This window comes from Cicer arietinum, chromosome 5, assembly GCF_000331145.2.
Source record: "Cicer arietinum cultivar CDC Frontier isolate Library 1 chromosome 5, Cicar.CDCFrontier_v2.0, whole genome shotgun sequence".
NCBI lineage: Eukaryota > Viridiplantae > Streptophyta > Magnoliopsida > Fabales > Fabaceae > Cicer > Cicer arietinum.
Genome location: NC_021164.2, coordinates 22751174 through 22766382, shown reverse-complemented (window position 1 = coordinate 22766382; position 15209 = coordinate 22751174). Strand labels below are relative to the sequence as shown.

Below are 15209 nucleotides of genomic sequence, written 5' to 3'. Positions count from 1 at the left end.
TAAAACATTAACTCAAGGTGCACACCTAAAACATATTCTCCCACTCTTCCTCTTCATTTTCATTATCACCAAGATTATCAACATCCACAACAACTTCAAAGAAATAGTTATCATCCTCAACTTCAAGTCTAACTAATTCAATAACATTATGAGTATCTTCACTTGAATCATGTATTATTTGCTCATGAATTTCATCAACTTTGTTAGATTCTTCATCACCCATGTCATAGATATCCCTAACCTTTGCATTTAGAATAACAGGCCATTCCTTGTTTCTCTCATCATATACATAAAACATTTTTAACTTGTGATGCAAAAATAAATGGGTCACCACAAATATTTTTTCCAGTATGTTTTAAAAATTTGAAATTCGCAAGTGTCAACCCAAACTTATCTTTCTTGACACCTCTCTTAATATCAACTCAATTACATTTGAATAGAAGAACATTGTACTTGCCAGAATAATCTAACTGAATTATATCAGTTAATTGTCCAAAGTAATCAATTTCATCTTTTGAAGTCTTAGTCTTTACAACTACTTCACTATTTTGTGTTTTTAGATATCTCTCTCTCTTCTTTGTGTGAAACCTGAAACCATTAATTGCATAACCAATGTATCTTCTAACTACCTTAAATAGCCCACGAGCTAACCATAATAAGTTCATGAGTAAGTTGTGGACTCATTTGTTCATCCAAATGTTGAATCTAAAATATTACATTAAAATAAGTAAGTCGAAAATCATTAAATTTTAAAATAATACAACTCTTATATGTTCACCCTTTGTGGGAACCACTCAATAAATTTTTGACCATGTTGTTTATCAATTTCGAGTTGTGACAATCGCTGCGGTCGAAACTGTCTTTTAAGAACTGTAATATGTTCTCTAAAAATAATAATAGCGAAGTTAGAAATGTTATACAAAATATAAATTAGTATAAAAATTAAAGATGATTTGATGTCTTACTCTATAAATGGAGCACCTGCGTCACAATTAGAAAGTACATATTTATGTGCTTGTGCTAACTCTTTATTGTCAAGTTTAGTTCTACTCACTCTCTTTCGCTTCCCTAATTGTAACTTTTGTTGTCTTTTACTCCCCAATGGTATTCCAATAGGATGTAAGAAGCTCACATTATCTGAAATGTAGAATTAATTTTATCATCATTCCTTCTAGGTCTATTAAACCTTGTTTCAACCCCAGATAGATATTGCGAACAAAACATCGAACATTCATTGGCCAAATAACCTTATACAATTGATCCTTCTGGATATGCTTTATTACTTACAAAGGATTTAAGAGTCAAAAGAAACCTGAAATTGAATTTATTTTAGATATCTATGCCTTTTTCATTAAGTTGATTGTTAATAATAATAAATGCATATCTCTCAATAGGATACATCAAACGATATTGTACTGGTCCAGCAATCTTGACTTCATATGCCAAATGAATTACCAAATGCATCATGATAGTAAAAAATGAAGGAGGGAAAATTGTTTCCAATTGGCAAAGTGTCATGGAAATTTAAGACTCCAATTCTGCTAGAAATTCCACACTAAGTACCTTAGAACAAATTTGCTTGAAGAAATTGCAAAAATCAACCAAAACTAAAGTGACTTTATCTGGCAATGTACCTCGTAATGCAATTCGAATGAGCTTTTGCATCAAAACATGACAATCATAACTTTTAAGCCAAATATTTTGCGTTGCTTGATATGCACACAACGTGGGATGTTTGATTAACATTCATCTGGAGTTTTTACATTCTTGAGGATGCTCAACACATCATTTTCTTTGTTAGTCATTTGATAACATGCTCTTGGCAAAAACATTATACTACTTTTAGGGCTCAGTTGTGCGTGAAACATCTTTTTTATGCCCATATCTATAAGGTCAACTCGCGTCTTATAATTATCTTTGGACTTTCCTTCTTGGTTTAACAATGTACCTATGATGTTATCACATACATTCTTTTCAATATGCATCACATCAAGATTGTGACGCAATACATTATATTGCCAATAAGGCAATGTGAAGAAAATACTTTTGTTTTTTCAAGGTTGTGCCCCATTCGCTAGACCTTCTTCTCTAGATTCATCCATTTGCCTTAAAATACCACTTCCATCAAGTCTTCTAGTAGGGTTCCTTTACTTCTGTGTTCCATCAAAATCTCTACTATTTAACCTCCATTTATGGTTAGGAGATAACCAACGACGATAACACATGTAACAATTTTTTTACCATGACGTAACCATCGTGAGGTTGTTTCAATACCATAACATGGACATGCATACTGACCTTTAGTACTCCATCCAGACAGGTTAGCATATGCTGGAAAGTCATTAATAGTCCACATTATAACATCATGAAGTTGAAATGTCTCTTTATTATAGGTATCAAACGTTTTTATTTTATTTTCCCATAAGTCTTGCAGCTCTTGTACTAATGATTGTAGGTAAACATCAATGTTATTTCCGGGACCTTTAGGACCAGAAATTAGTAGTGATAACATGAGGAACGATTGTTTCATGCACATCCAAGGAGGAGTATTATATGGAATTATCATAACAAACCAAGTGCTATGAGTAATACTCATAGTCTTGAAAGGATTGAACCCATCAAAAGCCACTCCTAATCAAACATTACGAGGATCTAATGGAAATATTGGATATCGAGCATCAAACTATTTCCAAGCAAGGGAGTCAACAGGATGCCTAAGAAGACCATCATTCAATCAACCCTTATGGTGCCATCTCATCGACTCATTAACTTTGTAGGACATGAACAACCTCTGCAGCCTTGGTTTCAATGGGAACCATCGAAGAATTTTTGCTGGTAAGTTCTTTCGCTTTTGAGAAGTCTTTATCTCATTAGTTTGTACATCTTCATCTTTTGTTTTCCACCTTGACGTACCACACTTTGGTGATACTTGGTCATTTATATATCTATCCTAATATAGTATGCAATCATTGGGACAAGCATGAATCTTATCATACCCCAATCCTAACCCTAAAATTACCTTCTTAGTTTCATAGTATTATGACTTTGGAAAACTATTTTCTTCTAGTACAACATCTCTTAGTAAATCTAACAACATAGAAAATCATTTGTCACTCAATCCATGAAGACACTTTAAATGATACAAATGTATGATAAATGATAGCTTGATATACTTCCTAGAGTTTGGGTAGAGCATTTGCTCATTCTCCCTCACAAATTGGTAAAACTTAGATGTTTCTCTGACTTCTAGATTCATCCATTTGCCTTAAAATACCACTTCCATCAAGTCTTCTAGTAGGGTTCCTTTACTTCTGTGTTCCATCAAAATCTCTACTATTTAACCTCCATTTATGGTTAGGAGATAACCAACGACGATAACACATGTAACAATTTTTTTACCATGACGTAACCATCGTGAGGTTGTTTCAATACCATAACATGGACATGCATACTGACCTTTAGTACTCCATCCAGACAGGTTAGCATATGCTGGAAAGTCATTAATAGTCCACATTATAACATCATGAAGTTGAAATGTCTCTTTATTATAGGTATCAAACGTTTTTATTTTATTTTCCCATAAGTCTTGCAGCTCTTGTACTAATGATTGTAGGTAAACATCAATGTTATTTCCGGGACCTTTAGGACCAGAAATTAGTAGTGATAACATGAGGAACGATTGTTTCATGCACATCCAAGGAGGAGTATTATATGGAATTATCATAACAAACCAAGTGCTATGAGTAATACTCATAGTCTTGAAAGGATTGAACCCATCAAAAGCCACTCCTAATCAAATATTACGAGGATCTAATGGAAATATTGGATATCAAGCATCAAACTATTTCCAAGCAAGGGAGTCAACAGGATGCCTAAGAAGACCATCATTCAATCAACCCTTATGGTGCCATCTCATCGACTCATTAACTTTGTAGGACATGAACAACCTCTGCAGCCTTGGTTTCAATGGGAACCATCGAAGAATTTTTGCTGGTAAGTTCTTTCGCTTTTGAGAAGTCTTTATCTCATTAGTTTGTACATCTTCATCTTTTGTTTTCCACCTTGACGTACCACACTTTGGTGATACTTGGTCATTTATATATCTATCCTAATATAGTATGCAATCATTGGGACAAGCATGAATCTTATCATACCCCAATCCTAACCCTAAAATTACCTTCTTAGTTTCATAGTATTATGACTTTGGAAAACTATTTTCTTCTAGTACAACATCTCTTAGTAAATCTAACAACATAGAAAATCATTTGTCACTCAATCCATGAAGACACTTTAAATGATACAAATGTATGATAAATGATAGCTTGATATACTTCCTACAGTTTGGGTAGAGCATTTGCTCATTCTCCCTCACAAATTGGTAAAACTTAGATGTTTCTCTGACTTCTAGATTCATCCATTTGCCTTAAAATACCACTTCCATCAAGTCTTCTAGTAGGGTTCCTTTACTTCTGTGTTCCATCAAAATCTCTACTATTTAACCTCCATTTATGGTTAGGAGATAACCAACGACGATAACACATGTAACAATTTTTTTACCATGACGTAACCATCGTGAGGTTGTTTCAATACCATAACATGGACATGCATACTGACCTTTAGTACTCCATCCAGACAGGTTAGCATATGCTGGAAAGTCATTAATAGTCCACATTATAACATCATGAAGTTGAAATGTCTCTTTATTATAGGTATCAAACGTTTTTATTTTATTTTCCCATAAGTCTTGCAGCTCTTGTACTAATGATTGTAGGTAAACATCAATGTTATTTCCGGGACCTTTAGGACCAGAAATTAGTAGTGATAACATGAGGAACGATTGTTTCATGCACATCCAAGGAGGAGTATTATATGGAATTATCATAACAAACCAAGTGCTATGAGTAATACTCATAGTCTTGAAAGGATTGAACCCATCAAAAGCCACTCCTAATCAAACATTACGAGGATCTAATGGAAATATTGGATATCGAGCATCAAACTATTTCCAAGCAAGGGAGTCAACAGGATGCCTAAGAAGACCATCATTCAATCAACCCTTATGGTGCCATCTCATCGACTCATTAACTTTGTAGGACATGAACAACCTCTGCAGCCTTGGTTTCAATGGGAACCATCGAAGAATTTTTGCTGGTAAGTTCTTTCGCTTTTGAGAAGTCTTTATCTCATTAGTTTGTACATCTTCATCTTTTGTTTTCCACCTTGACGTACCACACTTTGGTGATACTTGGTCATTTATATATCTATCCTAATATAGTATGCAATCATTGGGACAAGCATGAATCTTCTCATACCCCAATCCTAACCCTAAAATTATCTTCTTAGTTTCATAGTATTATGACTTTGGAAAACTATTTTCTTCTAGTACAACATCTCTTAGTAAATCTAACAACATAGAAAATCATTTGTCACTCAATCCATGAAGACACTTTAAATGATACAAATGTATGATAAATGATAGCTTGATATACTTCCTACAGTTTGGGTAGAGCATTTGCTCATTCTCCCTCACAAATTGGTAAAACTTAGATGTTTCTCTGACTTCTAGATTTCTTCCACCTTCACCACAAAGTGGCTCTCCTGTAGAATCAATTCAAAAATATCATTAATTAACCCATCCATGTCGTACTCCATTTCTACATGTTCAGTTGTGTTGCTTGAAGTTGTAGGCTTCTCATCATGAAATACCCATCACCTATAACCTCTAAGAAATCTACGCCATGGATTAGTTAAGTGTTCGTAAACAATTCTACAGGAATATAAGTGACAGTTGGCACAATTTGTACAAGGGCACATTATTTTTCCATTGATTTCTGAATTTTGAAAACCAAATTCAAGAAATTCATTAACCCCTTGAATATATTCTACACTTTATTTTGATTCATACCCATCCACCCTCTATGCACCATTTGACAAAATGTTGAACAAAAACTAACAAAAATTAAGAAAATAAGAAAGGAAAATCAAAACAAAACAAAACAAACTAGAGAAAACTTAAAGCTAAGGGAATATCGAAGCTAATATGTCAATTTGAATCAAATGAAAATCACAACAAAACAAAAAGTCAAACAACATCACTCCAGTCAAAGATAATGAATAAAACAATGTCACGCTTGAACGGTGAAATCAGGAACAAAACATAAAGAAGAAAAAAAATTATTAAAAAACCACTTATTTATATAGGTGATTCCGAAGAAAAAAAACATGGTCCTAAATTATCCTCTCTAATCTATTAAGAAAATTATAATTATTTTGATTTTCATAACTTATAAAAAAAAAGTTCAATAAATGAATTATTTACCACTTCAACTCTTGTGTGTGTCTCTATGTAAATCAATCCATTCATCTTATTTTATCTTATAACTTCAAGTGTAATATATTTTGAGATGAAAAATCAAACAAATCAAAATAAACAATGACTTCCAAGTCAATTTCTGAAGACATTATTTTTTGGACCACGATGAAGTAGAAAATTAATAAAGTTTTTCCATTTTGGCTATTAGGCTCCTATGTCATATTATAATTTTAAGATAAATTTAATTGCATTTTTGGTGTCCTATTTTAACAAACTCATAAAAATAGTTTTCCTATTTTAAAACTTAATTTTTTTGTCTCTTAATTATCACATTTATTACAATTTTAGTTGAAACACATAACTTATACTCCAAACATAATGATTTTTAGTTCAAAAAATGGCGATTTTTTGGCTTCAAACGTTTTTCTCTTAATATTTTTTTGGCCAAAAGTCATAATTTGGAAAGTATAACACCCCGTTTTTCTTAGCGAGGGTATATTTTTTTTTTTCAAAAGAATTTAAAATAAAGCAAAGAAATAAATAAAGAAATGCCTTTGGATAAATAATTGAGTCATTATAATTTACAAGCAGCGGAAAAGTTACTCCAATTATAAATCCAAACCATTTACCCACAACAAATGGTACATGTAACCCATCGAAAATAACATGTTAAGCTGACAATATTAGTATAGGTACAGTCTTCCATTTTAAAATAAATGCAATACAAAAGAAAGACATCTGATCCCTCTATGTCAACCTAATCTGATCATTTTACAACACAACTAAACACCCGGAGTGATCTCCACGCGCCCCGTGAGATTCTCCTAACGTAGCTGCAGTCAAGCGTTCCCATCTCCATTCCCGTCCGTAGGGTACGAATCGGTAGGATCGTCCTGACTCTCATCTGAGGGCAAAGCACAGATTTCCACAATAATTGTAAAGGTCACCAACCGAAAATAACAGTTAACACATAACATTTAAGTTTTAAATGCTAAAAATATCTTTTCAGCTAAGCATGCACCTTATCAGGATTTTCAATATGCGAAAAGTTTATACAATGCTTTGCCAATTAAAAATGAAAGTAAAATGAAGTTCTCAATCCCCTAATTATAACATAACAACCAAGACATGGATAGATTCATGAGCAATCAATCATACAACTAAAACTGAGGATTTTCACTGAGCCAATCGATTGGGGTGAAGGATTTTGATGAAACAGAATCCTGGGCTGAAATCAATCGATTGGGAAATCGATTGAGTGAGTACTGAGCCCCAGGTTTTAAGCCAATCGATTTCAAAATCGATTTGGTCGGATATGGGTGAGTCCCTGACTTAAGGCCAATCGATTGCCAAATCGATTTCTTAAATGATTTCGAAAAAAACGTACTACCTATCACGGGTCCGTACTGTTTACCGAGGTGCCACCTATCCCGGGTCTGCACAACTTACCAAACACAATTCCCTCAGGAACGTAAGTCGTAAACGTACTACCTATCACGGGTCCGTACTGTTTACCGAGGTGCCACCTATCCCGGGTCTGCACAACTTACCAAACACAATTCCCTCAGGAACGTAAGTCGTAAACGTACTACCTATCACGGGTCCGTACTGTTTACCGAGGTGCCACCTATCCCGGGTCTGCACAACTTACCAAACACAATTCCCTCAGGAACGTAAGTCGTAAACGTACTACCTATCACGGGTCCGTACTGTTTACCGAGGTGCCACCTATCCCGGGTCTGCACAACTTACCAAACACAATTCCCTCAGGAACGTAAGTCGTAAACGTACTACCTATCACGGGTCCGTACTGTTTACCGAGGTGCCACCTATCCCGGGTCTGCACAACTTACCAAACACAATTCCCTCAGGAACGTAAGTCGTAAACGTACTACCTATCACGGGTCCGTACTGTTTACCGAGGTGCCACCTATCCCGGGTCTGCACAACTTACCAAACACAATTCCCTCAGGAACGTAAGTCGTAAACGTACTACCTATCACGGGTCCGTACTGTTTACCGAGGTGCCACCTATCCCGGGTCTGCACAACTTACCAAACACAATTCCCTCAGGAACGTAAGTCGTAAACGTACTACCTATCACGGGTCCGTACTGTTTACCGAGGTGCCACCTATCCCGGGTCTGCACAACTTACCAAACACAATTCCCTCAGGAACGTAAGTCGTAAACGTACTACCTATCACGGGTCCGTACTGTTTACCGAGGTGCCACCTATCCCGGGTCTGCACAACTTACCAAACGTAAATCGTAAATGTACTGCCTATCACGGGCCCGTACCGTTTACCAAGGTGCCACCTATCACGGGTCTGCACGATTTACCAAAACACACATAAGTAAACGAGACATTAAGAGATTCCCCATTCTTAATTCTCATTTAATTTAACGATTCTCAAAACAAGACATTCAGTAAATAAGTCATTAAGAGATTCCCCATTCTTAATACTCATTTACTGAAACGATTTTCAAAAACCAAATATTAAGTAACCGAGACATTATGAGATTCCCCATTCTTAATACTCATTTACTGAAACGATTTTCAAAAACCAAATATTAAGTAACCGAGACATTATGAGATTCCCCATTCTTAATACTCATTTACTGAAACGATTTTCAAAAACCAAATATTAAGTAACCGAGACATTATGAGATTCCCCATTCTTAATACTCATTTACTGAAACGATTTTCAAAAACCAAATATTAAGTAACCGAGACATTATGAGATTCCCCATTCTTAATACTCATTTACTGAAACGATTTTCAAAAACCAAATATTAAGTAACCGAGACATTATGAGATTCCCCATTCTTAATACTCATTTACTGAAACGATTTTCAAAAACCAAATATTAAGTAACCGAGACATTATGAGATTCCCCATTCTTAATACTCATTTACTGAAACGATTTTCAAAAACCAAATATTAAGTAACCGAGACATTATGAGATTCCCCATTCTTAATACTCATTTAACTTAATGGTTTTCAAATTCCACACAAAACAAACTCAAACAAATTCTCACATTCAATTCATAATTCACACCATACATCAATCAACAAACATCAAGTATGAACATGCCAAATACGACGAACACAGATCAACGCAATATAACACCCAGATACATCAAATTTCATTTACTCAATATCATACACAAATGAGTTAAGTTCATTTCCCACGAAACATCCATCAATTATAACCAAAACCTAACTCTAAGATTTTACCCATAAAGTCTTAGATCCATTTTCCCCCAAATCAATACTCAAACCCTAACAAGATCTTTTCCACACAATCACAGATAAGTCCCTAAATGCAAACTAAAAGTTTGGAAGGAGCCCTTACCTTAACGTTAGCTCTAACGTACGATTACAGCACCATGAGTAAATCCGGTTAATTTTCCGCTCGCAACGCCGCTTCCAAAGTTGGTCCGCTAGCGCCGTAGCGTGTTAGTGAGCAACTTTCCCTTCTGACTCTTCGCGAAACGAAGCTTAGATCTAGAAGAAACAGAGGGGTTTGTGTTTGAATCTCAAATACCGTTTTTCTTCGTTTTCGAATCAAAGAGGAAGAGTGGAGTTGCGAAATCTTTGTTCTAGCACTCACCCAACCTTGGGTTACTAGTTTTGAAGAAAGAAAAGCAACGAAAATGAAAATGGGAGAAGGAGGGAAAATGGCCGCGGGTAGCAGAGGAAGAAGATGGAAAATCAGATTTTCCTTCCTTCCTTTTTCCTTTCTTTGTTTTTCCTTCCTTTCTATTTCCTTCTTTCCTTTATATAACCTTTTCTTTTCCTTTTCCTTCCTTCTAATTTCCTTTCTTTCTATTCTCTCCAAGCAAACATATATATATATATATATATATTAAATATAACTTAACAAATATCTCAAAATATCTAGATATTTGTTAAATTACCATTTCACCCGTAACGCATTAAATTCTCCGTAAAGGATTTACCGCACTTAATTTAAATTTATTTATCGACGAGTAATTCTAAACGGGGCAAAATAAATTTTTGATCCTATTCACTCCATAATATTATTAACTTTGGCTAAAAAGCCTCCGAGCCAAAATCCAAAACATATAAAATACATAAAGTGTACCTTAAAATTATGGGTCTTACAGAAAGTAAAAAATATTGATTGAGAAAAAACTATAATAAATGTGATATTTTTTAAGGGTAAAAAGTTCGACTTTTTTTAAACAAGAGATTAATTTCGTGAAAGCGAAAAAGTAAACAGACAAAAACTACACTCATGAATATAATACAATACGGTCCCCATTAATTGAATTTTCTAGATCAGTCAGTGGTTATTCTCTATCAAGAAATATAAATAAAATTAACACATGTGTTTTGAAAAGAAATATAAGTTTTTGTTTAAAAAAGTCGAAAGAAATTTAAGTAAATATTCATTTCTCTTTGATGGACCTGATCAATGAATTTTTGGTACACATTTTTGGCTTAGTTACATTTAAAAAGCTATTTTATTTCTAGATTAATTTTTTAGCATGTTTCTAAACTTTTGATTGTAATTGAGTTTTAATATTATTAATAGCATATTGATCATTGCTCACTCTATATGCTATAACTTGAGTTCCAGATATCAGAGTGACCCGTACGAGTAGGCGTTAGATAGCTAAGAGTTAGAGTTATAACTTTTATGTTGGTACAAATGCCCAATTATGAACTTTACTGGATCTAACCTACTGATTACGTGATCTAAGTTTTTTGTAATAATTTTTATTATCGGGTTACTTGTTTTAAAGCCCAAAACGAGTACTACATATTTTTAGTTTTTTTTTATGAAGTGGTATTCTGTTTTCGGTCTCAGATACAATATAAAGTTTTTATTTATTTATTTTCTTTTCATGGAAGACTAAATTCTAAAGATCAATCCACTGTTTCAGAATTTCATGAAGACATTGAAGTTTATTTTATAAGATTAATTTCACGTTGATGATTCCATTTCTTTTCATTCGATTACATTGTTATTTTGATTGCTTAATTCGAATTTCAATAAGATTGATAAATTTATTTGACAAAATTCATTTTCTAATCTAATCAATTGTAATTTTTCGATGCTTGATTGTTAACTATAATTCATCAACTGATGTGATGTGTAATCCAGACAAAGAAACATAATTCACATATGATTGATTTACATTTGCTTAATCAATTATTTAGTCAAATAGGAATAGAGTCACGATTTAGAAATTGAACCCATTGATAGAGTCTGTGATAGGTCCAAAATTCCCGAACCAATGGATTAATCATTTCAATATATGTGACTTTAATTTGTTTCCTCAGTCTATTTTAACCGAAACCTCCTTTTTATTTTTATTGATTTTAAATTCGGTTAACATAATCAGAAGTTCTTGTGAAACGACTTGAGTTGTTGCCTCTACGCTACGTTTTATTACTTGTATTTGACCCGTGTGCAATGATCACCTCGTAGTGTTTTGAATGGACTTGAACATTGATTAATTTAGTTAAAATATAAAAGTTGTGTACAATTAATATTACACTTAAATGAAATTTTGACCCTCTATTTTGTCACATAAGTATTTGACACATCAAATCATAAAAAATAAGATTAAATAAGTTTTTAATCTCTAGGAAAGTTTAATATTTTGTTTTTAATCCTTTAATTTTTTATACTTATCATTTTAATATTTTGTTTTTAGTCCTCATACTCTTGTTAGGGTGTCACATTTTTAGCTAGCGGCTATATTTTCATTGATGGCGGAAAAGAATATTGTTCCTCATTTTCAAAATAGATAAAATGCAACAAAGTTAAAAGATGTAACTAGGTGCACCTACCGCCGTTAACGATTTCATAATTATAACAACGATTTCCAAAACACGTTTAAAAATCATCTCTGATTTTGTTGTAACTCATAAAAAACATATTCAACCGTATAACAATTCACTATTTAAATACTTTATAATTCAGATAAATCAAACTACTAACATATTATATAAAAAAGACCATGAAAATAAATAAATGACGAAATCGATAAACATTTAAAGGTTGTGTTCCTCAATTTTTTAATAAATACTTTAATATAGAAAACAAGTAAAATAATAATTTTAGCATTATAAAAATATATGATGTGATCGTCGTCTACTCACAACTATGGAGAATTGACTATATTTGTGCTCCAACAACTCCCAAAGTAGCCAGTAGGACCTCAGCTGACAAATCTGAGTATCAAAAATAGTTTCAAGACTTTAGAAAAATTATTCTAAAGTTTAGATAATTCTAAGAAACCATAAAAAAATCATTTAAATCTACTCTAAGCACAAAATAAATTTTTTAAACAAAACTACATTTCCTAAAGATTCATTATTAGCATAAGAGTTGTGGATTTACCTCAAAGAGCCTCAATAAACAACTTTAAAGAAGTGGGTACCCTTATCCTTCCTTGACTCACTAACCCTAGCCCCCCTTTGTAGGAGTATAAGAAGTTATGCTTTTGAGGATGTTAAATTCATTATAAGGGTTGAGGTTTAGGTGTGCAATTGATGTTATGGAGGGAGAAGAAGCAAGGAGCAAGAACGAAGAAGAAAATAAAAATGGGGGAGTGGTGGTGTTTGCCGAGAGAGAGAAGAATGAGGGAGAAGTAAAGTGGAGAGGAGTGGGTTGTTTGATATATTTTTTTGGTTTGTTTGTTTTAATTATATTATTATTAATAATACATTTTAAAAAATTAATTAATTAATTAAAACGATGCGTTTCAATCTCATCCCCTTAAGAAAATTCGTCCTCAGATTTATTTCATTATTTTCTATACTGATCTTGAGTTTCAAACATGTGTGGGTACTTTGTACATATGACTTCTTCAGGTTCCCAAGTATTTTCTTCACCAGATGGACCACACCAAAGAACTTTTACTAAAATGATAGCGTAAACGCCTCAATTGGCGATCTAATATATCTATCAGATGCTCAACGTATGATTTAATCTCATCTAATTGTACATCTTCATGATTAATCACATGAGAAGGGTCATGAAGATACTTCTAAAACATCGAAATATGAAAGACCAGAAGAACCCCGAGAGATCCGGTGGAAGTGCCAAGCAATACGCTACTGGTCCGACCCTTTCTATAATTTCAAATGGTCTAATAAACCTTGGACTTAGTTTCCCATTTTTACCAAATTGCAAAACTCATTTCATTGGTGAAACTCATAGGAATACATGTTTTTCCACTGAAAACTCTAAGGAACGACGCCTCTTATCATAATAAGATTTTTGTCTACTTTGAGCTATCACTAAGCGATCTCGAATCAATTTAACCTTTTCAATGGCATCTTGAATCAACTTTGGACCGACTAGTTTATCTTCTCCAAATTGAAACCATCATATCAGAGACCTACACCGTCTTCCGTACAAATCCTCAAGCGGAGCCATCTGGATACTAGATTGATAACAATTATTGTATGCAAATTCCATCAAAGGAATTTTTTGATCCTAACTACCTCCAAGATCGAGAACACAAGCACGAAGCATATCTTCCAATATCTATATAGTCCTATTAGACCAGCCATTTGCTTGAGGATGAAAATTTGTGCTAAGCTTCAAATGATTTCCTAATGAAGTTTGGAACGACTTTCAAAATTAAGTTGTAAATTGAGCCCCCATGGTTAGAAATAATGGACACCGGTACACCGTGCAAAGAGACAATTTCATCTAACTAAAACTTAACATATTGAAACGCAGTATAAGTAGTCTTCATAGGCCAGAAATCTGCAGATTTGGTTAACCGATCTATAATCACCCACACCGAGTCATACCCCTTTTGGGTTCATGGTAATCCTGTGACAAAATCCATAGAGATGTCTTCCCACTTCCATTAAGGTATTTCAACAGGTTGAAGTAACCTCGCAAGCTTTTGGCGCTCAACCTTTACTTGTTGATGCACTAAGCAATTAGAGACAAAATCTGCTACATCTCTCTTCATCCCTTCCCACCAATATAATTCTCTCAAGTCTTGATACATCTTATTAGAACTTGGGTGAATAGTATAAGAAGAATGATGAGCCTTCTCTAAAATTTTCCTCCTTAAGCCACCAACATTTGGAACACACAATAGAGGCTTCAACCTCAACACACCATCAGAATCAACTGAAAAGTCTGCACTTTTACCATTTTGAACGTTATTTACCATATCCACCAAGTATGAGTCTTGACCTTGAGCTTCTTTAATATCATCATCTATGGTTTGACGAATTTGTATATGGGCTAAAAATAACCTCGAATGACCATGCTCAAATGAATTCCACTTTCAACAATTTCAACAATTTTTTGAAATTCTTTAACTATTGGCTTCTTTACTTCTGCTATATGAGCGAGACTAACCATGGATTTCCTACTCAAAGCATCTGCAACAACCTTTGCCTTCCCTAGATGGTATAAGATTGTGCAATCATAATCTTTCAAGAGTTCCATCCATCTTCTTTGTCTTAAATATAAATCTCATTGTTGAAAGATATACTTAAGACTTTTATGGTCGGTATAAATCTCGCAAGATTCACCATATAGATAGTATCTCTAAATCATGTGTGGGATAGTTTCCCTCATGCCTATTGAGTTGTCTAGTTTCATAACCACACAACGGAGACCAACTCTAGAAGCACCACAATAAACTGAATACTTTTCACCACCTATGGGTAATGCCAAAATAGGTGCTAACGTCAAGTACTTCTTCCATTTTTGAAAGTTTTCCTCACATACATCAGTCCATCAGAGCTCAACTTTCTTATGGGTCAACCTAGTCAACGAAGATGCAATTTTTAAGAAATCCTTCACAAAACGTCGATAAAAACCAACTAAACCAAGAAAACTACGAATCTCCTTTACTTTGGTAGGTTTGGGCCAATTCTGC

The 15209-nt window shown here is 33.8% G+C and overlaps 1 protein-coding gene across 1 annotated transcript; it reads right to left on the bottom strand.

Annotated features, from left to right (window-relative positions):
- Positions 1 to 422: 422 nt before the first annotated feature.
- Positions 423 to 5710, bottom strand: LOC140920390 (uncharacterized). Its single transcript, XM_073368660.1, has 9 exons — positions 5707 to 5710; positions 5490 to 5598; positions 5056 to 5261; positions 4615 to 4947; positions 3457 to 3789; positions 2299 to 2631; positions 966 to 1137; positions 779 to 884; positions 423 to 629 (listed from the first exon to the last, which is right to left on the bottom strand). The coding sequence occupies exons 1-9, from the start codon at positions 5708 to 5710 to the stop codon at positions 423 to 425; spliced, it is 1803 nt and encodes a 600-aa protein (XP_073224761.1).
- Positions 5711 to 15209: the final 9499 nt, after the last annotated feature.

What these genes read in the sequence shown, in the direction of transcription:
- LOC140920390 (XM_073368660.1), bottom strand. An exon ending in GTCTGGATGGAGTACTAAAG is followed by an intron (nt 2,632 to 3,456) that starts GTCAGTATGCAT and finishes ATGTTTGATTAG; the next exon opens with GAGTGGCTTTTGATGGGTTC. An exon ending in GCAGGTGCTCCATTTATAGA is followed by an intron (nt 885 to 965) that starts GTAAGACATCAA and finishes TATTATTTTTAG; the next exon opens with AGAACATATTACAGTTCTTA.